The sequence below is a fragment of the Diadema antillarum genome, unplaced genomic scaffold (genome assembly GCF_040938485.1).
Source record: "Diadema antillarum isolate AM-2024a unplaced genomic scaffold, OU_Dant_1.0 scf00000092, whole genome shotgun sequence".
Classification (NCBI taxonomy): Eukaryota; Metazoa; Echinodermata; class Echinoidea; order Diadematoida; family Diadematidae; genus Diadema; species Diadema antillarum.
Window position 1 is genome coordinate 946,265 of NW_027270981.1, and position 26,327 is coordinate 972,591.

At 39.1% G+C, this 26,327-nt stretch overlaps 1 protein-coding gene across 1 annotated transcript in view; it reads left to right on the plus strand.

The window, feature by feature from the left end:
* LOC139718266 (RING finger protein 150-like) overlaps positions 1-10,700 on the plus strand; it is a 55,577-nt gene extending 44,877 nt beyond the window's left edge. The window contains exons 7-8 of the mRNA XM_071629748.1: positions 8,346-8,592; positions 10,562-10,700. Of these exons, the coding sequence (XP_071485849.1) occupies positions 8,346-8,592; positions 10,562-10,689 (375 nt within the window). The 3' untranslated portion in view covers positions 10,690-10,700. The remainder of the gene's footprint in view (positions 1-8,345; positions 8,593-10,561) is intronic.
* The last annotated feature ends 15,627 nt before the right edge of the window (positions 10,701-26,327 follow it).

Below are 26,327 nucleotides of genomic sequence, written 5' to 3' on the forward strand. Positions count from 1 at the left end.
TCCTGCCCAAAAGTGATTGACGGGAACTTGAAAAGAAGCCACACCTCCTTTCATCACTCTGAAATTCAGAATCCGTGAAGCCGTCCTCAGTCGTGTGTATGTATGGACAGGAATTCAAATTTTTATTGTGATCGTAATTGTAAGTCAGCATTGCAATTGGGTTTCTCCTCCCGTGTGAAATGGCCCCAGAGACAGCAGACCAGACATCACGTAGAGCCATGTTTATCGACAGCACAGACAGAGAAAGGGGGGGGGGTAGGGAGAGATATAAGTTAACTGGGACTGTGTTTGTCAACTGGCTGCAGAGATTTAAAGTAGTGTTGAATCGCCGAACAGGCTGGAAGACAAAACACAGAAGCGTAAGCAAGAGAAGTTGTTACCATGTCATTGAGGACAACATAGTGCAGCCAGTTGATTGGCAGTTTAAAGGGATCATATCGTTTTGGTTGAGACCTAACTTCAAGTTTCTAACATTTTTTTTTTTTTCATAGATAATGAGAAATCTTTTATGAAATATGAAAGAACATGTAATTCCAAGAGGAATTCAATGTTTACTTGATGAAAACTGTTTTTGAAATGGCTGAGATATCCAAAACAGAGCAAGCCTAGTAAAAGATGGGACCCACCTTTTATTTCGATCGCTTTGTTTTACTTTGTTTTTGAATGTTTCAGCTATTCCAAAAATCGATTTTCATCAAATAAACTTTGAATTCCTCTAAGAATGGTATGGTCTGTACTATTTCATAACTCGTTTCTCGATATCTCGCAAAAAGTTAAAAGCCCAATTCTCATCTCCACCAATACGAAACTATCCCTTTAAGCTCTTCTTGGGACTTTGCTTCCAAGTCTCATAGAGCAGCATGTGGTCAGGTGATGTGAAAACTCAATTTATACTTGCATTTGCCAGAATCAGACATTGCAATGGGAAAGAGATTAAGCTGTAAATTGTGTAGGATCATGGTCATGTGTGTGTTTGTTTGTTTGTTTTTGTTTTTGTTTTATTCTATCAATGAGAATGCCATGGCCAAATATGAATTTGGAGGTGAATTTGATTTTTTTTTTTAAATTCATTTATTTTTTGTTACGAAAAGTCAAGGCACTCTCAATAACTTATGATTGATTTATAGGAGTAAATTTATTGGGTTGTGTCCTTTTTTTTTTTTAAGATGTGGAAATGGAGGAATTAAATCTAGCATAAGCAATCTGTATAACTCTTCAAATGCACTTTCAGCCCTGATACTATATGACTAGTAGAGTCTGCTATTCGGTTATTCAGTTGAATTAAAAAAAATTTCCTGAGAGGCCATTGATCAAGAACAGCTCAAACAGCTTTAAAGTGTTCAGTGGTCATGAAAGGATATTTATAAACAGTGCAAAGATCGTATCTGTGCTTTGCTGTAACTGTTTTCCCAGTGATAGGAATGCTATTGCTATCGATGACAAAATGACATAACATTGTCAAACAAGGTGCCTACTTGTGTCAACAGTAGAAGCCACATTGCACAAGCTAGGGTACCATTGAACATGGCATATTGCCAGCTGTGGAGGTCGTGCACATTTTGTGCAGTGCGATATTAGAGCCAAGCTGAAAACGTACAATTATTTTCTTGACAGACTATACTCTCTACACACACACACACACACACACACACACACACAAAAGAAAAATCATACTGTGATTAGTAATGTGTCAACAGCCAAATTATGAAATACACAGCAAAGTTCACTGCACTTTTGTGAGTGTTCAAAGGGTATTTGAGTTGAAGATTCCACTATTTAAGTGTTAAAGGACAAGTTCACCTTCATGAACATAAGGATTAAGAGAATGCAACAATATTAGTAGAACACATCAGTGAAGGTTTGAGGAAAATTGGACAATCGATGCAAAAGTTATGAATTTTTAAAATTTTGTGTTGGAACCGCTGGACGAGGAGACTACTACAGCTTGTGAGTCATATGCGTACAACAGTATAAAGAAAATGTAAAAGAAAATTCAACATATTTTCACTTTTTTCGCATAATAAAAGAGCACTTGGCTTGCCTCTTTCTAAAGGCAGGGGGAATAATATTACCCATAACATTTGTCGGTAACGAGTCAGGGGAATGTGTACTTTTTTCAAAAGATGGAATTTTGTGAAATTCTCTTTATATTTTCCTTATATTGTTGTACGCATGTGACAGCTAAGTTATTCATACACTGCAGTAGTCTTCTCATCCAGCGGTTACTGCACAAAACCTTCAAAAATGCATAACTTTTGAACGGATTGTCTGATTTTCCTCAAACTTTCAATGGTGTGTTCTACTAATGTTGCTGCATTCACTCAAACCATATGTCTATGAAGGTGAACTTGTCCTTTAATCTCTAGAAATGAGAATTTTGTACAAGTATAGGAATGAGTGTGTTTCCATGAGCATACAGACAACATTGGAGAGAGATGCACTAGATATTTTCAGAATATTACATGGTGCAGCCATTCTTTGAGAGTGGCATATGGTTCATATAATACAGGCAGGTGGAACATCTGTTTGCTCAAATGGGTGAAGTTCAAGTTTTATTAGCCACTTAATCTCCCTAAAGTTTATTGAAGAAACAACAAAACCTCATCAGCAGAAAGCTTTCAAGATAAAAGGCACACACCTGTGGTTGACATTGAGATCAGATTTTAATGTCAAGCAGTACCATTTTATGACTATGCAGATCTTATCCCCACAATGTTCAAACAATGCAGCATGGATAATTTCACTATGAAAAAAAAAGACGATTATGTGATTGTGAAACATCAGTAAATTCCCTGTGCGAATATCGTTGTTGCCAGGAAATTGGGAATACAAAGTCTGGTTCATAGAATTAAGTCATCGAACTGCAATGAAATCTGTGCTGTGCAGTGTGGGCGTGTTGTAGCTCCAAAGGGAGTCAGTGTAGCTTGTTTTGATTTAGTACCTGTGATCATACCAAGCAAAACACAAAACCAAACTGTCCCTATATCCTCAAAAGAGTACAAGCCATGCACCATGATAAGGAAGTTACATATGGCCCTTTGTTTGTGTTTTGGAGAGGTTGCCGATGAGAGGAAAATGACTGGCGCATGTTTCCATTTAGGCCCTGGATGACAGGAAGATTGCAGTGCAATGTTTATGGAATGCTTCTGCTGTTGTGTGTGTGTGTGTGTGTGTGTGTGTGTTTGTATGTGTGTATGTACAATCTAGTTATCTACACACTTCTGTCATTGCCTATTTGATAGGTAGTAGAAAAAGTGTGGAGATTGTCATATCAGATGCCTCTAGAGCCAATGTAGAGGTCTGTAAAAGAAGACAATGATAATGATACTGGTGATATGATAATGATAATTTTGTTCTGTGTCCTCAAAGGCATGTAAAAGAAGACATAGCATTCCTTTGTTAGCAGATTTCATGATAAGGATTTTTGACCAAAAGTCAAGTGGTACACTATGTTGAAGGGTAGACAAACCCATTGTATAGAAGTATGAGTCAGATTTGACAAGTGTACTCTTTATATTCAGTGTCTGAATAAGATGCATAATGGACGATACAGTGTACAATGTTTACATTGTGAATACTGTGCTTCCCATACAGCTGTACTTCTTATCGAGCAGTATGCAAGCTGTGAAGCAGAATTAGCGCAGAACTGATTTAGCACTAATTGTGTGGGCCATATTTGCGGCGTCTTAGGTTACTTTTATGTATGCTGTGTCAGGTGTACGCTACAGACGGTTATGTGATTGCTATGTACATATTAAGTGTAGCTTTGTGTGGTCTTATGTGGTCATGCACTATGAACCAATGGTTGTTATAAACCAAATGATGAATTCACCTAGGATGTTTTCATTAGGAATGTTAATAGTTGAAAATTGACCATGAAATATACAATTTACAAGGAGGAATGATGCTAATTGCACAAATCTGGTTTTAGTGATTTGTTGCATATCATGTCAGATCTAATGTTACTGGTCCTCTCCTACTCTTTTTATGGAATTCATGCAGTATGTTTCTTGTTTTGTTGCTGATCAAAAACTAAGTACCGAAATATATTTGTAGAAAGAAACACCTAGTTTGTCCAATATATCCATGTTTTAACCAAAAGTTGATATTTGCCTTCTAAGTTTGTTGGTTTGTTTTGGTTTACTGATCATTAACCACTCTGTGTGATCCAAAAAGGTTGGGCAACTTTGCTTAACGATTAAAAAGTGAGGAAATATAAAAGAAACGAGATATGAAACTCGTCACGCTGACGAGTTAGGTGATACGCTTGGGGTCATCAGGTGTCGGTCATCTGTGATCGACAAAGAAAAGAATGTGATATAGGCACCTTGAAGTTATATTGAGCGTGCATGCAATACCGTTTCTCTAACCACTCGGCCACGGGACATCCCCGGAAATGGTAAGGCAAAAAAGAAATGTATAGATATTACAGGGGGGGGGGGGGGGGAAGTCAATGCCCACTCAACAATCGTGGCCGTGTGAACATGTATTGCATTGCTAGACGGAAATGCGGCCTTGTAACGACTGATGTCGCTATGCCATTTCTGGCAACTTGGGAAAAATACGCGCCGTAGACATAAAGCCTATAATCGGCTGGTTTTGATACCTTGCCTTTAATCACAATTTTCAGTGTGATGACGTCATCAAAGTACAAAACAATGACATGGTCTTGAAAGACAATTGTTCAAAGTACAACACTTCCGTCGTCGTCATTACATACTATGATCGGTTTGACAAAGTCAGCCTGCAAAATTTTGCAGCAGTCGAAGCAATGTGGTCTCCAACACAAAAAGGAGGGATATGGTGTGTGTCTGTGTGTCTGTGTGTGTGTATAGGTGCGTTTATATACGAACGTGATTTCTTCATGGACGAATATGTAATACAAAATTGAAGAAAAAAAGTAAAATAGCTAAGTATTTTGTTTCGTGATCTTGTGGGGTTTGAACCCGCAACCTCACGTCTCTGAGACGTCGCCTTTAACCACTCGGCCATATGTCTCGGCGAGAAAATATGAGGAACGTAAACTTATGTATGTGAAAGCTGAATCGGGAATCGTTTTGTCCACATTCCATTCTCATTTTCAGTTTTAAACTACAAAATTGTCAACCTGATGATGAGATTTCAAAAAATAAAATGCATGATTACTGAAGCTTATTGTCTCAGCTACAACATACTTAAGTTTCAGAGGAAATGAAGCAAAATCAGCTGAGATAAAGGTGCTTAAACGTTGTCAAGTCAATGCATGGTTTTAAAAAAAATCACCTCCCATAGACATAACACGTAAACTTGTCCGATTTTGCATCTTTACCTTTAATCACAATTTAAGGTATGATGACATCATCAAATTTCAAAACCATGATTTGGTCCTGAAAGGCAAATGTTCAAAGTACAACATATCTGAATTTGGGATAATATCGAGCTTAAACAACAGAGATACGAGCAAATGAATGTCAGAAACAGTACCTCAAAAAAAATAATTCCACTTTTTTGATTTCAGATGATGATATGATGACGTCATAATGTATTTAGGGAAATATTGATACTTGAAACGTTATTTCCAATTCATATGCTTTTGTAATATGCAATAAAAACATAGGGTCACCTGACGTTTTAAAGAGCTATGGCGAAATAAACAAAGACATGTTTTTCGCTATATTTCCACATAGACGCGAACACGAAATTTCAACTTTGACGCCTGCGCATTCCTTTGTTATAGGTCGAAATTGATCGGAAATCAATGGATATTGTTACTTAATGTATCAGGAATCCAAATCTGTCAAAAAATGTGCATTTTCATGTTGATTACGCGCACTGCGCGCGGAAATGCGCGGACGGACGCGAACGCGCGGAACGCTTAAAATTGTCTGAAACTTCGAGATTTCCCATTGGGAAGTCGTTTTAAGCATTTAAAAACTTTGACGCGCGCTAATGCGCGCGTAATGATGTCCTAGGTAATTAGCATTAAAAAGTAAGATAGAGCGTGACCTGAACTTTATGTCCTACGAAAATGATACAGAAATGACCTTTAGTTATGAAGTTATGATCGATCATGTAACATGGTCCGAAAATCACAAAATGGCGCCTAGATGATGTCATAGATATGTTACTGTCATGAAAACCTTATTGTGGCTAGATATTGTCATGAGACATGTTGACTGAAAATGTCATGTTATTCCGTCATGTCAATGTTGAGATATTCACGACACAAAATGTGCCAGAAAGAAAGAAGAATAACGAGATATGAAACTCGTCACGCTGACGAGTTAGGTGATACGCTTGGGGTCATCAGGTGTCGGTCATCTGTGATCGACAAAGAAAAGAATGTGATATAGGCACCTTGAAGTTATATTGAGCGTGCATGCAAAACCGTTTTTCTAACCAATCGGCCACGGGACATCCCCGGAAATGGTAAGGCAAAAAAGAAATGTATGGATATTACAGGGGGAAAAAGTCAATGCCCACTCAACAATCGTGGCCGCGTGAACATGTATTGCATTGCTAGACGGAAATGCGGCCTTGTAACGACTGATGTCGCTATGCCATTTCTGGCAACTTGGGAAAAATACGCGCCGTAGACATAAAGCCTATAATCGGCTGGTTTTGATACCTTGCCTTTAATCACAATTTTCAGTGTGATGACGTCATCAAAGTACAAAACAATGACATGGTCTTGAAAGACAAATGTTCAAAGTACAACACCTCAGTCGTCGTCATTACATACCATGATAGGTTTGACAAAGTCAACCTGCAAAATGTTGCTGCAGTCGAAGCAATGTGGTCTCCAACACACAAAAAAGAGGGATATGGCGTGTGTCTGTGTGTCTGTGTGTGTGTATAGGTGCGTTTATATACGAACGTGATTTCTACATGGACGAATATGTAATACAAAATTGAAGAAAAAAAGTAAAATAGCTAAGTATTTTGTTTCGTGATCTTGTGGGGTTCGAACCCGCAACCTCACGTCTCTGAGACGTCGCCTTTAACCACTCGGCCATACGTCTCGGCGAGAAAATATGAGGAACGTAAACTTATGTATGTGAAAGCTGAATCGGGAATCGTTTTGTCCACATTCCATTCTCATTTTCAGTTTTAAACTGCAAAATTGTCAACCTGATGATGTGATTTCAAAAAATAAAATGCATGATTACTGAAGCTTATTGTCTCAGCTACAACATACTTAAGTTTCAGAGGAAATGAAGCAAAATCAGCTGAGATAAAGGTGCTTAAACGTTGTCAAGTCAATGCATGGTTTTAAAAAAAAATCACCTCCCATAGACATAACACGTAAACTTGTCCGATTTTGCATCTTTACCTTTAATCACAATTTAAGGTATGATGACGTCATCAAATTTCAAAACCATGACTTGGACTTAAAAGGCAAATGTTCAAAGTACAACATATCTGAATTTGGGATAATATTGAGCTTAAACAACAGAGATACGAGCAAATGAATGTCAGAAACAGTACCTCAAAAAAATTAATTCCACTTTTTTGATTTCAGATGATGATATGATGACGTCATAATGTAATTATGGAAATATTAATACTTGAAACGTTATTTCCAATTCATATGTTTTTGTAATATGCAATAAAAACATAGGGTAACCAGACGTTTTAAAGAGCTATGGCGAAATAAACAAAGACATGTTTTTCGCTATATTTGCACAAAGACGCGCACACGAAATTTCAACTTTGACGCCAACGCATTCCTTTGTTATAGGTCAAAATTGATCGGAAATCAATGGATATTGTTACTTAATGTATCAGGAATCCAAATCTGTCAAAAAATGTGCATTTTCAGTTTGCTTACGCGCACTACGCGCGAAAATGTGCGGACGGACGCGAACGCGCGAAACGCTTAAAATTGTCTGAAACTTCGAGATTTCCCATTGGTAAGTTGTTTTGAGCCTTTTAAAAGTTTGACGCGCGCGTACGCGCGCGTAATAATGTCTTAGGTAATTAGCATTAAAATGTATGATAGAGCGTGACCTGAACTTAATGTCCGCCGAAAATGATACAGACATGACCTTTAGATATGAAGTTATGATCGATCATGTAACATGGTCCGAAAATCACAAAATGGCGCCTAGATGACGTCATAGATATGTTACTGTCATGAAAACCTTATTGTGGCTAGATTTTGTCATGAGACATGTTCCCTGAAAATGTCATGTTATTCCGTAATGTCATTCTTGAGATATTGATGACACAAAATTGTCCAGAAAGAAAGAAGAATAAAAAGAAATAAAGAGAGATTTTGACAATCACAATAGGTGATACGCTGATAGCGTATCACCTAATAAACCAATGTTGTTGGTTTTTCTCTCATCTTCTGCTCATTCTAGATACCTGTGCAAACCACAGAGGAGGCGCATTATATTCTTGAAGTGGGCCAGATTGCCTTTGGGTCTGGGCTAGATGACGCCGCCGAGACGGGCACCGGGCAGCATGTGGAGCCTGTGCGCACCCTGCTCAGCAGCAATGGCACGTCGGGCGGCGGCCGCTACGTGCGGATGGTGGCAGTGGAGCACGACCGGCATTCGGACGGCAACGAGTCAGTGGAGAGTCGGAACGGGTCGTCGAGTTCAGAAGGTACTGGACGATATGTTGAAAGCCGCAAAGTGATGTTAGGAAGAGCGGAAGTATTGTATGTTGTAAAATGGGGTAAAAAATGAAGCCAAGTAGAAGCGCTAAAATTAGCTGTGCATGCACTATTTATTTCCTCACAACTCTCCCATTGGTTGGGCACAGAGATACTGAAATCATATTTTTGTTTGATGGTTTAGCAACTACCTCCTTCCCCCCCTCCCAATAGACGACATTGCTCTTTGATAAGGTTATTAGAAGACTACATGCATTAGATGTGAAGGATACAGCTTACTCAGATGGGTTTCATGCCTAAAAGGGAACTTTGATGAAGATTTCTATATAGTGAGGATATCTGTAAGGTAATGACAGTCATGTTCCCATTTGAGAATTGCAATCTTTTCTTCTTTTTTTTTCAAGTTTTCATGGGCTTATGCTATTTAGTTATGATATCCACCTATCTGCCTATCCATTCATTTATGCAACTGTTGTATAAGTTGTATTTTCATGTAGAGATATTTTCGCGAATGAGGAGGTCATGGACATTTTCATGAGATGTTGGTTTTGCGAATTGAAACCAAGATTATCGTTGGTGTACTATTACCCTAGCGCATGGCAACATTTTTGCATGTTAAATTCATGGTTCAACAGTGATTCGCGAAATTTGCGATAATAAAACCCTCGCCAAAATAACAGCTTGTACAGTATCTATTCATTCGTCCATCTAACTGTCTGTTGCTGTATACAGCTGTATATTTCAGACACAGACAAACCATACTGTATGTAGGCACACTGATAACATACTGATTTACAAAACCCAGAGTTTCCTCCATGCAGTGTATGAAATTGACTGACAAATAAGGCAATGGCAATGGAAATTGACCTCTTTGTTCCGGAAGAAAAGAACGAATTCAAATTGTAGAGATAGTTGCACAGACTTCTCATTGTTTCTTTATCTCCTCCCAGGTCTTTTTGGCCTCGCTAGAAGTCTCGTGGTCTATATCTGCCCTGTTGGTGGTTTTCTTTTTTTTGAACCCTTTGATTACTGTTCTCGCTTGGAATAAAGTCATGAATATTTCCCCTTGTGATGAGCCAGACTGCAAGGCAGTGGAAATCTCAATTATGTGTTCAATAAAACCCCTTTCGGCAGTGCCCCCTTTTTTTAAAGAGGAGATGAAATGATATAAAAAAGGGAATGGCCTTTATTCTGAGGATTGGAGAATTTAATCCATAGAGACACCCCCCCCCCCTCCCCCCAATTGCTCAAGTCTGTTTTTGATCTTTGCCCTTTTTTTCTCTCCTCTGCAGTCTCCTCATCCCTTTTCATCTGAATGTGACATTTTTCCTTGTAGTTACTTTCCGATTCCTTAATGCTTCCATAAAAATCATAGTATCATTCAAATATTGTACTTATGCTTATGCTATAAAGAGTATCCAATAACTTTAGTTTATCAATCTTGACTCGCAAGAAAATGTCAGAGCAAGATGCAGTGCAGCTGAATATTATTTTCATTGTACTCTATGTTACAAGTGTCAGGAAAGAAAGCATTGTATGTATCATTCAAATATGTACTTATCGTTGGTGGGGTGACAAAACCTCATATCTCAAAAATGTCAAATGTTCAGGAGAGCTAAAAAAATGGCTGCCATAACATGTTAGTCAATGGAAACAGCCAACTTTTATTTATCATTTGTGACCTTATTTTTGCAGATGGGCATATAAGGATTGGGAATTACATAGTAATGTTCCTAGCTTCAATATAATGAAGAAAACTAATTTTCACCGAATATTGAGATACGAGGTTTTGTCACCCCACCAACGTTATGCTAAAACAGTATCATAACTTTGGAATAGTTTTATAAACCTTGCCTTGCTATAAAATGTCAGTGCAAGATACATTATGATCATTTTCTCTCTTTTTTTTTTTCTTTTTTCTGTCTGTATCCCTTGTGTGTGTGTTCCTGACCATCACAGGCATTTTGCCCCCTGTCACCACAACGGTTGAGCTTCACGAGCAAGATGCATCGCGGAATGTTGAGGAGCAGGACACCACACAGAACCCTGCTGAAAACCAAGACTCAAGCCACTTCACATCAGTTTAGCCTGTGCCGTCCTTGGGAGAAAAAAAATTTTTTTTTTCCTTTTTTAATGCCAAGTTATTTAGTGATGTAAATGTCCCCCCCCCCCCCCCCCACAGTATTGTAAGAAAAAAAAGTAAAAATAAAAACAAGTACAGGGTGATGTAGCAATTTATGTAAGAACAGAATGAGCAGAAGTTATGAATATTGCTTGCTTTGACCACTTTCCTGAAATAGTACTTACAGAATCCTGCATATTCTCCTGTATTATTTTGTAACTAAAAAACAATGATATCAATTTTTGTTGCTCCTGTGTATTTTTTAACGTATTTTTCTAGATTATAGAATATTAAGTCAATTTACTTGATAAGATATGAGCAGAAAAAGAGAGCATCATGCTTAGATGCAATCCAGTTGTTGAGAAAAGACAATCTTTGGTCTATGCTTCATGGTAAAAGTAAGGATTACACCTTTACTTCCGCCCCGAGTTGAGTAGTTTTGATGTCCTCGATGAGGGCTCAAAGCCCAAGACTAAGGATGGGTTACAAAGTGCTACCAGCTCATGTTCAAATCAGACACATATAATGCACAAGAGAGTGGGCAAGATTTTGAAAATGATATTTTTATACCGTGATGTATAGCTCTTTCTCTCACATGGCTGAATTGATAGGAAACTGTGTGTATTAGCCTCTGCGCTGGTAACCAAGAGAGGGCAGTGTGCACGCAAGCATCCATTCCTATATGAAGATTGTCAAGGTGTACAAGTCTGCTCACATTTGCGGCTGTAAAAGTTTGGCCACTTGAAAATTCCCACTCGCCACTTCCAGCGGCCACACTCACGGGCTTATGTTAGGCAGATTTGAGCACTGTGGAAGGTTTGAACACAAGAAGTTTGGGGCATGGCACATTTTCACATCATCTTGATGTGAAAGCTCAGCTTTTACAAATGGGTAGTTCTCTCTCCCGGTTTTGTGTCTCTTTCCTGATGTCCTGATCTGGAATATGACAAGAGCAGCGAGGTTTACTTGCCACTTAGGGCCGCCAAATTCATTTCCATACTCGCAGTTGTTGTTGTCTCCTTGCTAGCAACCCTCACTTGATTTCCATTCCACTTTCAGTTGATGATGTCATCCCTGAACTCGTTTGGGATGCATGGCAACATGATGAGTTCTGCATAAAAGGGTTCGATGACTTTCAGAACTTTGGAGGTAGTGAGGTAATGATATCCTGCTTTTAATTTGTCAGTGATGAAAGTGGGATTTTAACCTTTCATGTTCTCCACCCCTCCCCCCACCCTAGGAATACTTAAGGTCAACCCTAGTTTGCATTCAAAGCAATTGCCTGAAAGAAAACTAGTGTCCAGCACAAAGGTGGCGGTGAATCAAATGCAATAGAACAGTGAAAATTTAACCCGTGACGTTTTACTGGTATCGCTTCCCCTCATGATTATTGAGTGAACTGGTCGGAGTCACAGCAACATGTCAGTCTGTGTGTTTGTGTATTCTTGTAAGAGGCTTCAATCAGGGATCTTGTTGTGTTTCTCTTCAGGCAACCGGGGATACATTTCACATGGGGCGTATGCCGTTTGTTCAGAGCATTCAAAGCAAATGAAACAGCACCCCCTTGAGGCCATGGGGTACCGTAGTGGCATATAATGCACCTGCCCGTTTTGCATATTTAGTGCCTGTATGTATGTGAAGAGTAGTTCACACTATTCAAATGGAGAAACTCTTAAATTTTTACGCATATTCTCGATAGTTGTGTATGCATCCATGTGGAGCCTAATTTTGTATTTTCGTAACCAAAATGAAGTGTTTTGAATGGTTTTCCATCTCAGTTCATCAATTTATCTAAGAGAGAAAAATTAGTTTTTCAGAAACAAATATTGGCATATGCCTGGTTACCTTTAATAAGCTACAGCTGTATAGTCCCTTGACCACCCTACTGTGTAAAACAATCTCCCAAAGTACAGGTCAGTTTGTCCAAATCCATGCAAAATTAGAGTGTGGTTTCTTCAGGGAGGAAAGATTGACACTGCTTGAAGGTCTGTGCCAAAGGAATGAATTGCAGTGCACTTTCACGTTCAGAATATTATGGCTGTTTGAATTTCAGTGAAGCAACTAATGGCAAATGCTGTGAGCACCAGAAAACTGAGCCATTTTCATCGTGCAGTAGTTCTGTTGTTGTTTGTTTCTCCTCATAGTAGTCATGTTTTGTCCTTCAAATAAATATTCTCATTCCTCGATTTGGTCAGAGATACTCTATGGTGATACAGTCCTTTCCAGTTCAAATTTCGTTAAGTGAATTCATATTCCTTGATCCAAGAAAAGTAAATATTTGTGGTCCCCCCCCCCCATATTTGTGTGTGCATTAAAAAAAAACAAAAAACACTTGTATCTCCAAATCACATGACCAATCAATTATAACATGCTTTAGGATACCATGTGAGATCATTCATTCACTTTCAAATAATCATGATTTTCCCGACTTTTGAATTCATGGCAATTTTCTCACGATGGAAAAAAAGATATCCACCTACTTTTGGAGTCGGACATTATGACATACTAGAACAAAGTTACTAATCATCAACTGCAGTTTATCTTCCATGGTAGGAAACTCTGTTATGATAATTTGCTTGGATATTTGGACCACTCCCATTCAAAATATCAAACGGTTAATCATGTCGAGTGGTGATTTGGATGTCAACTCAGTTAACTTCTGGCAAGCAGATGGGGATGGGATAAAGATTTTATATCATAGGGTATTGTGTCCCCGCATCCAGTGTCGATTCAGAGATCATTGGTTTATTGACTAATCACATTTTTGGCAGCTATAGTCATATGACCCGTGATGAAAATCCCATGATATCTGAGATGGAGTAATCCCAGAAGAAGCATTTGTAATCTGGCAATCAGATCCATGCTGGGAGATGGTTCGTTTTGTGATTCGGCAGTCTAGGAGCGTGCATTTGACATCTTAAACTATTTCTTTGTTCTGTGAGCTGTGGAAATAATGGTCATTACTGTGGACGAAGCCAGTGTAATATGTGTACTATCTATTTATGCATTATTGTTTGTTTGTTTGACGTTGATACATGTGAAACTAACATTGCCATAGAATGTACTGAATTTAATGCAGACTGTCATATTTGAGGTACTAATCCCCTGCCCTGCACACTTCAAGGCCACAAGTTTGTTTTTGTGAGGAGGTATCTTAGGAATTCCATGCCAAGATATCAGATGTTAAATTGTATAGGTTGAAACTAAAGTAACAAAGTGTAGACTGCAGCTGCGCATTCGCACAGATGATTCTAAGAGTTCAGTCACGGAAAGGATAGATTCAGTCTTACGATTCACATTTTAGTTTCCCCAGTTTGAATGTACGGTGATTTGTTTGGAAAAGCTGAAAGTTTTAATTGTTGCCAATGAAGAATCTGTTCTGTAAAAGAAGTCAGCAGAAACATTCATTTAGGAGATTATCAAATTCATTTATTTAATCATTATCATTATTGTGGATTATTTTTTTAAATGTTTGCTAAGGAAACAGTGAATGCTTGCTAGCAAGCAACCACAGGACCGATTGCCTTAGTACCCTCCTTGGACTAGGCATTTAGGATAGAGTGCATTGCCCTAAGGACACAAGTGCTGTTACCGGGGAAGTTGAAACACTGAGATATAACTTTTTGTGCAAGACATGGAGGAGACAGTCTGGGTATTCATTTCGTGTTTCATGTTACACATTAAAAAGAAGAATGTCATGACGGGGATGATATATGTTTCTTGAATGTGTTGATAACTGTGCTGAAAGAGTCCTGGATTGACTTAACCTTGGACTGTAGAGGGCGCCAGCTGGTTGGTACTGCAAATGTAAACTACACTCTTGCCACTCTGTGTAAAATATCAAGTGACACTCGCGTTGTTAATTTCGTGTTTGAATTGTAGTCTGAAGTCATCTCGCTTCTCGTGTAGTTGGTGGTTATGACATTTACGTATTGGTACTCTTGGACTATGCTTGTTTTATTTTGTTTGAACATTTTTTCTTTTTTGGCCTCCATGAGAACAATTCATCAGAGTATGAGGTTACTATTAGTGTAAGGTACTGTTAAAGAATGGAAATTTTTGTGCATTTTGCGCCACCAGATGCTAGTGCGAAAATAAAAGGACATGGATATTTTTCCATGCCATATGTTCCAGTAATTAGTGCCGTGATTCTGCGGAATAAAAACATGCACAATTCATCTTTATAATACCCAGCTGAGCGTGAAAAATTATGCATGCAAAAATATCCACTTTTTACAGTATTCTAGACACTTGTCTAGACACTTTCACTGTTTCACTAGCACTACTGGTATGTCCTGAGAGTAGGAAAGGAAACAAAAGGAGGACTACAGAATTGCAAGGCAAGAACAAAGAAAGCACCTATGAATGAGGCAGATTTTGCAAAGCTGTGTGTTGATGTTTTCCATGCATTATCTGAGTCTACAAAAACTTTACGTTTCTTCATTAAAGATGGAAATTCGGCTCTCTTTTGGCAAGAAGCAACTTCCATGGTCATAGTTATGAGCATATGTGACATACAGGCGCGGAAGAATGCAGTAGTAGGTCTAAGCATGTTTTTTGTGAAGGTACCATGACCCCACAGATATCACTTAAAATGGCAGTGTGGAGTTGATAGTTTGAAGGTTTTTAAGCTGTTCAAATTTCTTTTCTGAATCATTCGCATTGTAAAGAAACTGTACTCGAAAGTCAAACCACTGAAATGTAAGAGGATTTAGCATTCAGTCAATGGATGCAGAATCAGAGATTCTAATTATTTTTTCAGATGTCGCAACATCTGTCCAATGATAACATTCAAATGAGAAATATGGTGTTCATGCTATGAGGCAGAATTGCATTTAATGCTGATGGTTTAACTGTCAGTATGTTAAGCATGTGTTGGTCACTTGATGGTCAGAAGAAAGAAAATTCAAAATTATCTTTATGTCTAGTTTATGAGTTCACGGGTATATAAAGCTACTCATAAACTCTTGTTATACATCTGTAATGCTTGCATATAGATATTCCATACCTTTTAAAGGGTGTAATCAACATCAAATACTAAAACCAAAATTTAAAGTTTACATGGACGTACCGGTATCCCACAGTTCAAGTGAACATGGTGTAAATAACTATTGAAAATTGAGATATGTAATGATTGCTCGTAGGGAGAAAGAATATGCTGGACAAAACTGTTTTGAATGTTGTGAATACCTGATTTATTTATTGGCATTTAGCCTTACAAGAATTACTTGAACAGTTGTGTTGCATATGTTACAATACTGAGCAAATTAGTGATTTAAAAAATTTTTTTTTTTGCAAGTGACAATTAGTTTCAATTCTGTGAAATGACTATGTGAGTACGAGTGGTACTTGATTGCTTCATGTGAATTCTGTATTTGCACCTGTTTTTGAAATGATTTCCAAAGTCGTTGACCTGTGTCAATATGACCAGTCAGGTTAACATTTTAGGACAATTTTTGTTGCTGTATTTTTTCTCATATCTGTGATGGTCAAAGTTTTTCTCATCTGAGGGCACAGCACTATTAATTGCAAATGTTTAAATGATTGTGACTAATTGTATGTATATAGACTGCAGCAGTGTATAGTGTTGTTTTTTTTTTTTAATGTACAATCATGGCATTAAAGAAATGCAAGCATCACCGTGTGTGGTGCAGTAGACGTTTTGTAAAGGTCAAACTGAGCGTATAACCTTGTAGAATTCCACCAAAGAATACTTCGGGCTGCCATGCCCATAATCGTTCAAATGTTATCTTTGTCCAACGTTCTGTGGTTCAGCTGGCATTCCTTCTGTGTATCGTCAGCATCTCTCGTCTCTCGTAACTAACAAGAGTGCACTTTTTTTCGGTCGCAGCTTTAATTCTATGAGTGCGCTGTTGGCCTTTTAATTGATAAGAGTTCCCACCACCTTAAATAAGCGTTGCTCTGAGTGGGATAAGAATATTTCGTTATGATTAATGACTGTACCTAGGATGTCATTCTTCTTTTCCTTTTGCCCCATTGCATTGCCATTGTCAGTCATTGGACAGGATGACCATGTGCATTCCATTGTGGCATCTTGTCACAATCTTACCTATTGAAAGAAATTTGCTATTCATGCAGACTCTCTCTTTCTAGTGTATCCTGCAAGTGTGGGCAAGATAAGCTTCTGAAAAAATTATTGTTTGCTTGCTGCCCAAAAAGCAACCGAGGTTTCGCACAAAAAATGCACAGATGGACCGAGCAGAGGTAGTGAGAGATTCTTGGGTTACATGAGCACAGGTACACATGTACTTGCTGATCCACACGTATTTCTGCTGTAGATGAGAGTTGCCAAGGTGTACGGTGTGAAACATATCAACTAGCCATGTTTTAAGTGATTTATGTCCCCAGCGTTTATGGAAGATGTTTTATGAACAATATGAGTCGAAGTGGCATTTTACATGAGAGAGAGAGAAAAAAAAAAGAGAGAATGAAACAGCAGTTAAAAAAAAAGACAATCATTATAAAGAGATACTACTGATACAGAGAGTAATAAAGATTTTGACGGGCCCACAATGATTTGATGGTGTTGACCATTATCTCAGTTGAGGCAATAAATAGTCTACTTGCACAAATTGAAGCCTTTAGAGGAATAAGCTCTTCCGATATGATGCATAGAAAAAGCAAACTGTAGCTGATGTGTTCTTTGATATGTTGAGAAACTTTTTTCTTTTCAACTGCTAATGAGATAGAGTCTCATACAGCATCAACAAGTAAAAAGAGTTAGCCAAACGTATGCAGTATTCATTCCTCATTCTAAGTATGAATTGAGACAATGCTTGAATTTTGTATTGAGAGGGATAGTATTACTAATGCCATATAATGTCAGACTGAATTGTCACGTGTTATAACAACTACCAAATCAAGGTGTCTTTGGCATGCAAGTTGTTTTCAGTCCAGTAAGATTGCTGATAGTGATTTGATCTTGACGAATACTGAAGAATGTCGGGAGAGTGAAAGTAGAAGGCAGGAATGCAAGAATTTCTAGAAACTTCCTGTACTTGGAAGAGATCCTGTGCCTAGAAGAAGATGTTTTGCATGTTGTAATACTGTAAAACGAGGAATGTTCGCATGCATTTTAATTTTGCGAATTTCGCGAGTGCCAAGATTCGGGAAATTAAAATGCACGCAAATATTCTTGTCTACACTATATGCATTGAATGCCAGTGGCATTTTGCGAAAATTTCATGCCGCAAAAAAAGCCATTGGCTCCAATTCGCGAAAAATTCATGCGGCGAATATATCATGTTTTTCAGTATTGTGTACCCATTTTCTCTGAAACACGCATCCATACGAATGCACATGTGTAGAGCGCAATGAACACATTGAGAACCACACACACCCCTTCACTTTGCAATAAATGTTATCTGGTCTGAGTACATATTTTTTGCATATCTTGTTTAAAATTTGTGAAAAAAGGACCCCCCCCAAGCTGTTAGAATCAAATTCCAGTCTGACAATTTATTTGCCTCCATGACAGGTGGATTTCAGTTCTGAAAAAAAAAAATCATCCAAACAAACAAGCAAAAGAAATGTTCAAATATACATATGGAATGGGAAAATCAATGTTATATCAACATGAATCTCAATTTGAAAGTGATGGCTGTGTATTTTGGAATGATGCAGTAATAACAGGTATGACAGTATCATATTTTCATATGGAGCTCTCAAATGTACGCGTCCCATTTTGGACTAATATTATCATTATGGGCAGATGATGCCAGCTACAAAGAAAAGGGGGTTGGGCAAAGAAAAGGGGGTTGGGCAAAGAAAATAATGATTGCTGATGCAGACTGTCATGTGATCAACGCATGTCCAAGTTTCCGGTCAGATTTTTCTGTTAATCTTTTGAAAAGGGTGTTTATGTGGCTTTTATTATTCAATGTGGATAGAGTATCATAAGTAACCCACAATATGTCTGGAATAAAAGAGTGAGAAGTTAGTGGCTGCCTGCTTGAAATGCCCCGTATGTTACCTATGCACATGCTTAATTTATATCCTATGAGAGAATGTGCAACTGTGATCTGTTGAGCATACAAGCAAAGTCTTTGACACCACAGAGATTTTCAAAATGTAGCAAATTGTGTTAGGAAGTGATACCAAGAATTAGATTAAGAACTCAGTTTTTCGTCAACATTCCAGTAATCTTATCCCCCTCCCCCCCCCCCCCCCCCGAATGCGAACCAAACAAGCAGATAGTTATGATGGTACCCTGTGGCAGATTGCAACACATTGTAAATGCATTTTGATACCCTTTGATATAATTATTTAAACCCTTGATAATTTTATATCGTTTCATCCATACTCACAAATTTTTGTCATTAAAATTTTTGATATTTTGTTTTCATTTTACTCCCAAAAATTACCAGAATGCTCTGGTTCCTTGCTCTGCTATTTTTGTGTAGTCTAATACTGACCCAGATTTGTTATCTGCAAAACTTGTATTTATGTTGTTGTTTCATTTCTGTTGTCTCGTAGGCAGGGCTTTTTGGAGTTGACTCTTATGACACATACGATGTATTTGGCAAACATGTAAATACACAAGTATTATTATGCATTGGTCATTTATATGTGTGTTTGACTTGCAGCAGTCTGACAGTTGCACAATGATTTGATTGATTAGCATTAGTAAGTTATCTTGTTATTCTGATCACATTCACAAGTTAATAAAGCATCTACAGAAACCATGTTGAATACAAAAAAAAAAAATACATCTCATCTTGTGCTTTGCTTTTGTGTGCTCGCAAGAATGAATATAGTCAAGTTTAAAGGGACTGTACAGTACTGGATGAAGTAGGTGTTCATGTTTTGAACATTCCTAAGTGAGATAATGACAAGCCTCTTATGAAATATGAAAGAGCATGTAAGTTTAAGAAGGATTCAACGTTGATTTGATGAAAATTGGTTTTCAAATGGCTGAGATATCCCAGAAAGTGTTAATAATAAAAGGCGACATGCCACAACTTTATTAGGATCTCTTTGTTTCACCTTGTTTTTGGATATCTCGGCCATTTCAAAACCGATTTTTCATCGAATAAACTTTTGATACCCCTTGGAATTGCATGCTCTTTGACATCTCATGGAGTGTTTTCTGAATATCTCGCAAAACGTTAAAAGCTAAATCTTCACCTCGACCAGAACTGTACACACCCTTCAATACTGCGTGCTTTGTGTGCTACTTGATGCAATACTAAGTGGAGATTGTGTAGCTGTGGAAAGGGCATGTTTTCATCACTGAAGAAATGTAATTATGTGCAAGAATTTCTTGTTTTTCAGCATTTTTGTGGAGGTTGCGTATGTGTAAGAATATGGCTGTGATAAAAACAAGAATTAACTGTTATCGTAAAGGTGTGAATAGAGTCTAAAAAGTGGATGATTCCATTTCTTCCTATGATATATTATGTATATGCATATGAAGACCTGAATATAAGAACGACCCAAGTCCAATTTTTGGCCAAATTCAGTTTGACATGGGAAATTGTAGCTTATGCATGGACTCATCTTGTGTATAAATGATAAATCCTAATTACCCCCGGAAGTGCCAGAAATAAATGAGTTAAATCTTATATGAATGTAAGAATGAAGGACTTGGGTCATTCTTACATTCATATTATAGCGCCCTCTCTCGTCCTTCTCTCATCTCTATGGCAGAATATCATGTATATGAATCAAAGCACAACCCAAGTCTATCACACAAAATGGCCTCTCCACAATTAATGTAAATGTTAATTGTCATAATAATATATGTTATAATTTGTACATACAATGTTGCTTTCCCATCACAGTTAAATAGAATATTATTGGACAAATAAAAAAGATATGAAGTTTTTTTAAGTTTATTCGAAATGGTCTTCCATGGACTTGGGTCGTTCTTATATTCATATACTCATATGTATAGTATATATATATATACACACACACATTATATATATATATCTGAAGAGTTTGTTTGCAAAAACCGACAAGTCGATATTTGCCAAATGGAGATATTTGCGATTAAAGGTCAAGAAAAGTAAAGAGAATAATAAGAACATTTTTGCTTCTTTTGACCATAACTTTAAAAATATACCTTTATATGTAGTGACCAATATATCATTTAAAAGGTATTATTTTGTACTTAATGACAGAGATCGTACTTCAAAATCTTCAAAAATGGACTTATTGGTTTTTGCAAACAAACCCTTCATATATATATATATATATATATATATATATATATATATATATGTATATATATATATATACACTCAGCAAAAAAAGTAAGTTCTCCCCTAACATTTTTGGATATATCTCAAAAAGTATTTTTTCGAACGGGAATGGATAGGGAATTTCATTACTCATAACATGAATGGCATATCATTGCCACCAGATATCATTATTGGTGTAAAAAATCGCATTTTATGTCAAAATGCATGGGAAAAAAAGTTGCACTTTAGGCCATAGAGAGCATATTGTATACATTTCCTATGTAAGTTATCAAATGATCTTTTTAAATTGTGTAATTCTCAGGAATTTCTTCAGGTACAATGTGCTTCCCTATTAAACAGATGTTATGCATACTTTTTGAACAATAGGCCTTCTCAATATGAAAATATTGGTAGAAGCCATGTGATTTGTAATTCCAATTCAGGTTGATAACATTAATGTGCCTATGGGCATTTTGCATCATGCCCTCAAGTTGTAGATCAGTTTGCTGAGGGAAATGGCATCGAACGTATGGAGTGGCCTGCAAGATGCCCTGACTGTAATCCAGTAGAGAATCTTTGGGATATCATTAAGTGGAAAGCGAGCATGAAGTTGAAAGATGACACTTCACTGCAAGAATTTCAGCACATCTTGCAGAGAGCATAGACCAACATTGAGCAGCGCCAAGTACAAACTTTAGTTAACAGTTTGAGGAGGAGATGGCGGCTGGTCATTGCGGGTGGTGGACATATCAATTATCAAATACTTCACTATATGCTCATGAAAAGAAAGAGATAGAGAAATATGCAATAACCCATGCTTAAATGTTCAGAATCATGAGTGATTGTTTGATTATTTGTGTAAAAGTCATTGCAAATCACTAAAGTGCAACTTTTGTTTCCGTGCATTTTGACATAAAATGCATTTTTTCACACCAATAATGATATCTGGTGGCAATGATTTTCCACTCATGTTATGAGTAATAAAATTCTTTATCCATTTCCGTTTGAATTATGAAAATCGGTTGAATACTTTTTGAGATATATCCACAAATGCTAGGGGGGAACTTACTTTTTTTGCTGAGTGTATATATATATATATATATATATATATATATATATATATTGTGACGAACTCGCCTTCTCGTCGTGAAGTAAGAGAGTGTATTCGACTGTTTGTACAAATGTCTCCGCGAGCCGTGTCAGGATGGCCGAGTAGGCGGGATTCGTTTTGTTGCAGTTTACAACGATCCCGTTAAATTGTTAAAACTACTAGTCTGTACACTACCATGTATTATGTTGTGTCAGAAGCAGCTCACCAACACAAGCGGCACACATACCAAGTTCAGCATCACTTAAAGTATGTCACTCCCAAGCGTCACTTGTAGAGGATGTTAAATTGGTACACTTATTTTGTTACCAACTTTTACTACCAACTCTTGCTACCAAGTTCTGCTGCCAAGTTTTGTTACCAACTCTGCTACCAACTCAGTCACGCTAACGTGGAACACCTTTCACAACCATATGGTGGCACAGGTATCGTTGATGGCACGGGGTAAAAGTGCTGTATCGCACCGTTACCAACTTCTTCAGGCGGCGACTGGAACTTGGATTGGGCACGGACTATGCGACAAGTCACATTACCATTTTACCCGAAATCCAACGGCGGCGACTGGAACTTGGATTGGGCACGGACTATGCGACAAGTCATATTACCAATATAACCTAAATCCAACGGCTTGCTAGTTGGTCTTCTCAGGAACGGTGCTCCAACTCAGGAACATTTACCACCACTCTGCACACCGCTGCTTGGTGATAGAATTCTCAAGAAGACACAATGGAGTAATCGGTTCAGCAACACATGTACAGTTTAATACACTTAGAAGTGAACATGAACAACACATTTGAGGTTATCATACACGGGCTACTTGTTGCGGACTATGTCACACAACGGCCACTTTATATGCCTCTCCTCCTATCGCGGAATGAGGAGGCAATCCCGCACGGCCGTGAACAACGCTGAAAATACCCGCAGTAGTTGTTCAAATTATTAACAATGTTGGCGTGGTTACAAAATTCGTACAATGACTATACGTTTTAACAGTATCTCTTGTACATGGTTACTACAATTCGGCATGTATCATCGGTCTAAACCGGAGTTGGTATTGAAATAATCCAAACTTGCCCATGACAAACAAGTAACCACATATCTAATAATAAATATTAAAACTCATAATAGTGCACTACCACATTACAGCATTTGCCAAACGTTCCAATCGTGCCCCCTTTCTATGCTATAGGCACAATCGATCATAACAAATTATAATCGAAACGGTTAAATCGAATCGGTTCCACCGAATTTCGTTACATGGCTTCCCTCCCCATGCAGGCTTCGTCCCTGGAGCCGAACACATAGAGAGCAAAAAATGACAACAAAATATACCACTACAAACATTATTGAACGTTTTGCTCCTTTGCAAAACTCTACGTACAGTCCATAATAACGTAATGAGACAGCTACAGTCTTTAGTTCAAAGCTGTCCAAAACTGTCATAATATAGACTAATTGTTCGTCAGAAACTCATCTTTTAAGAGTTCAACAGTCTCTTCATTTGATTTCCTGACCGGGCTGCTCCCTTGCAGCAGACAGGTCGACACGAGAAATGTCACATTTTACCCTGGCATGGTGTGCCAGAATGAATCCGATGTACGACGAGAAGAACGGACGTGCCTCAACGGAGAGCGGCTCCTCGATCGGGGTAGATAATCAGGTGGTCTTCCCGGTGACCGAGAATAGCGTGCAGGTGAGGAAGAGTCGTCACACCGGCGATGTCCACTAGGTAGCTTTCCCGCAACCACTGGTGCTGTCGCGCTGACGCTGACACGTGTCCTTGCTCGGCCTGTAGAGAACACCTCTGAGTCGTCTCTCAGAAGCTGGTATGCCGATGAATTGCTTTCTGGAGGAGTTTCTGTCAAACTGCATTGACAGAAGTCCACCAGATGTGGCGGCACACGATTCTGAGATATGCCTTCGTCGAGAGGCGTGATTTCCGTGTCGTCCTCAGCAAGGCTGGTAAGGTTGGCTGGCGCTGTCCCTTTTACCAACATCGGTGCTGTCGTTGCTGCACATATCTGTTTCTCATTGTTTATACATGGGAGAGATACCCATGAGGTATGCAGCTGCATGTTCTCGAAATCTAGCGTGGTTTCCAGACCAATGAGGAGATCCAGACCAAGGATGCCCTCAGCTCTTATGTCAGCTACTACCAAGTCAACATGGCACAAGCAGGAGCCAAGCTGAAGTTCCATGGTTGCATGCCCCTTTGTTTTCAACCGAGATCCATCTGCTTGACGAACGATGCTTGTCACTGGTTCAAGTGGTGGCTTTCGCTCAGGTCTCATTCGCAGGTACATTCCTTCTGAGACATATGACTGCGATGCACCACTGTCTACCAGAAACATCACCTCCTGCCCATTCACGTTCAAATTCACGTACAGTCCTTTCTGGAACGTGGATGACAGAAGTGAAGCTGCGGAACTAGGTAGTGGCGGTTGAGATGTCTCTGGTTCCGATGCCTCTCTGACTGGTGTGCACCCGTCGTCTGGAGGATTCGTACCCTCCTTGGATGTGTCCTCCTTATTGTCAGAAGGCTGACTGTCCTCCTTCTGTTCGCTTTTAGGGAGTGTCTCAGTCTTTAATGCCAAGTCGTTTCTCGGCACTGGCGCTGGCTGCTCCTTCTCCCTCTTCTTTATTAGATCGCTCACTGCTTCGATCATGAGAGTGGTGTTATTTTCAGACACCCCATGGATTTGTCAGCAGTGTCTTCATCCTTCAAAGCCACGTCTTGTTGTTCCTCCTGAGAAAACAAGACTCGGTTATACTGCCGACGGTCACTCTCCATCCGCAGGAATGCTTCTGTGTTGAGAGCAGCTTGGATGGCCTCGTCGAGCGTACGAGGCTGAGCCCGGAAGAGGCCGATTCGGATATCCCGGTCAACTATTGCATCGAGAAAGTGACCTCGAGCCAATTTATCTTGGCCCGCTTCCTCGAATTCAGGATATGCCATGGATGTAAGCTCGCGAATACTCTGTCCTAGCTCCTGCAAACTTTCCTTCGGTCTGCGTCGTCTGGTGCGCAGTTCTGCCAGGAATACTTCTGAATGCGAAACAGGTCCAAAGCGGTGCTTCAGGCGGTTCACAAGTTCTTGGTACGTCAACTGACGTCCCGTCTGCTGTGCTAATACTTTGACAGCAGCTCCTTTCAAGCTGGCAGCCAAATATTGAAGAGCTTCCACTTCCGTCCAGCGGTTAACTTCAGCGCAAGCTTCGAAATGGCAAAGATAATCCAGCACAGGTCCTTTGCCATCATATCTATCTGGTATGACAGCCGGTTTGCTGGTTCCGTTGCCCTGAACATCATAATGACGTCTCTGGTCCCAGAGCTCTGTTCGACGTCGCTGGTTCGGGCCGAACTGGTGTGGCATTACATCTGGTTGTTCTCCAAATGTAACAGGCTGGTCACTTGTACGAGATGAATGCACCTGCTGCATTGGAGTTTGATGCTGCTGAGGTAGTAGCTTTGCCGATGGCGGAGCTGACAACTCCACCTCTCTATTCGCATCTCCAAACAGCTGAGGTGACACCACTGGTGAGGGTGGCAGTGACGACTGGTTAGGGCGCCCTCCAGTTACCAACGGCGTAGCCAGGATTTCATCTTAGGGGGGGCGGTTAGTCTGCGAGGGAGCGAAGCGACCGAGCCCGAGCGAGCGTAGCGAGCGAGGGGGGGAGGGTGTGGGAGGGGGGTGTCCCCCCTCCCACGGTAAGAACTTTTTGCATTTTGATGTTGTAAATGGTGCAATTTGATGCATGTTTTTGCGCGTTTTATCGACGTGAAACAGTCCCACTTGTTTATGGTAGCACTTTATTTTGATGTAGATTATTATTGAACAATTTGCCTATAAAATGGAATAATTCAGATACACTTCTTGTATTGATTCTTTTCACTGAATATCATGAACGCGACTGAACCCGAGCGAGCCCGAGCGAGCGAGGGGGGGGGGGGGGGAGGGGAGGGTGTGGGAGGGGGGTGTCCCCCTCCCACGGTAAGAACTTTTTGCATTTTGATGTTGCAAATGGTGCAATTTGATGCATGTTTTTGCGCGTTTTATAGACGTGAAACAGTCCCACTTGTTTATGGTAGCAGTTTATTTTGATGTAGATTATTATTGAACAATTTGCCTATAAAATGGTATAATCTAAATACACTAGTCTTCTTGTATTGATTCTTTTCACTGAATATCATGAACGCGACTGAACCCGAGCGAGCCCGAGCGAGCGAGGGGGGAGGGGAGGGTGTGGGAGGGGGGACTCCCCCCTCCCACGGTAAGAACTTTTTGCATTT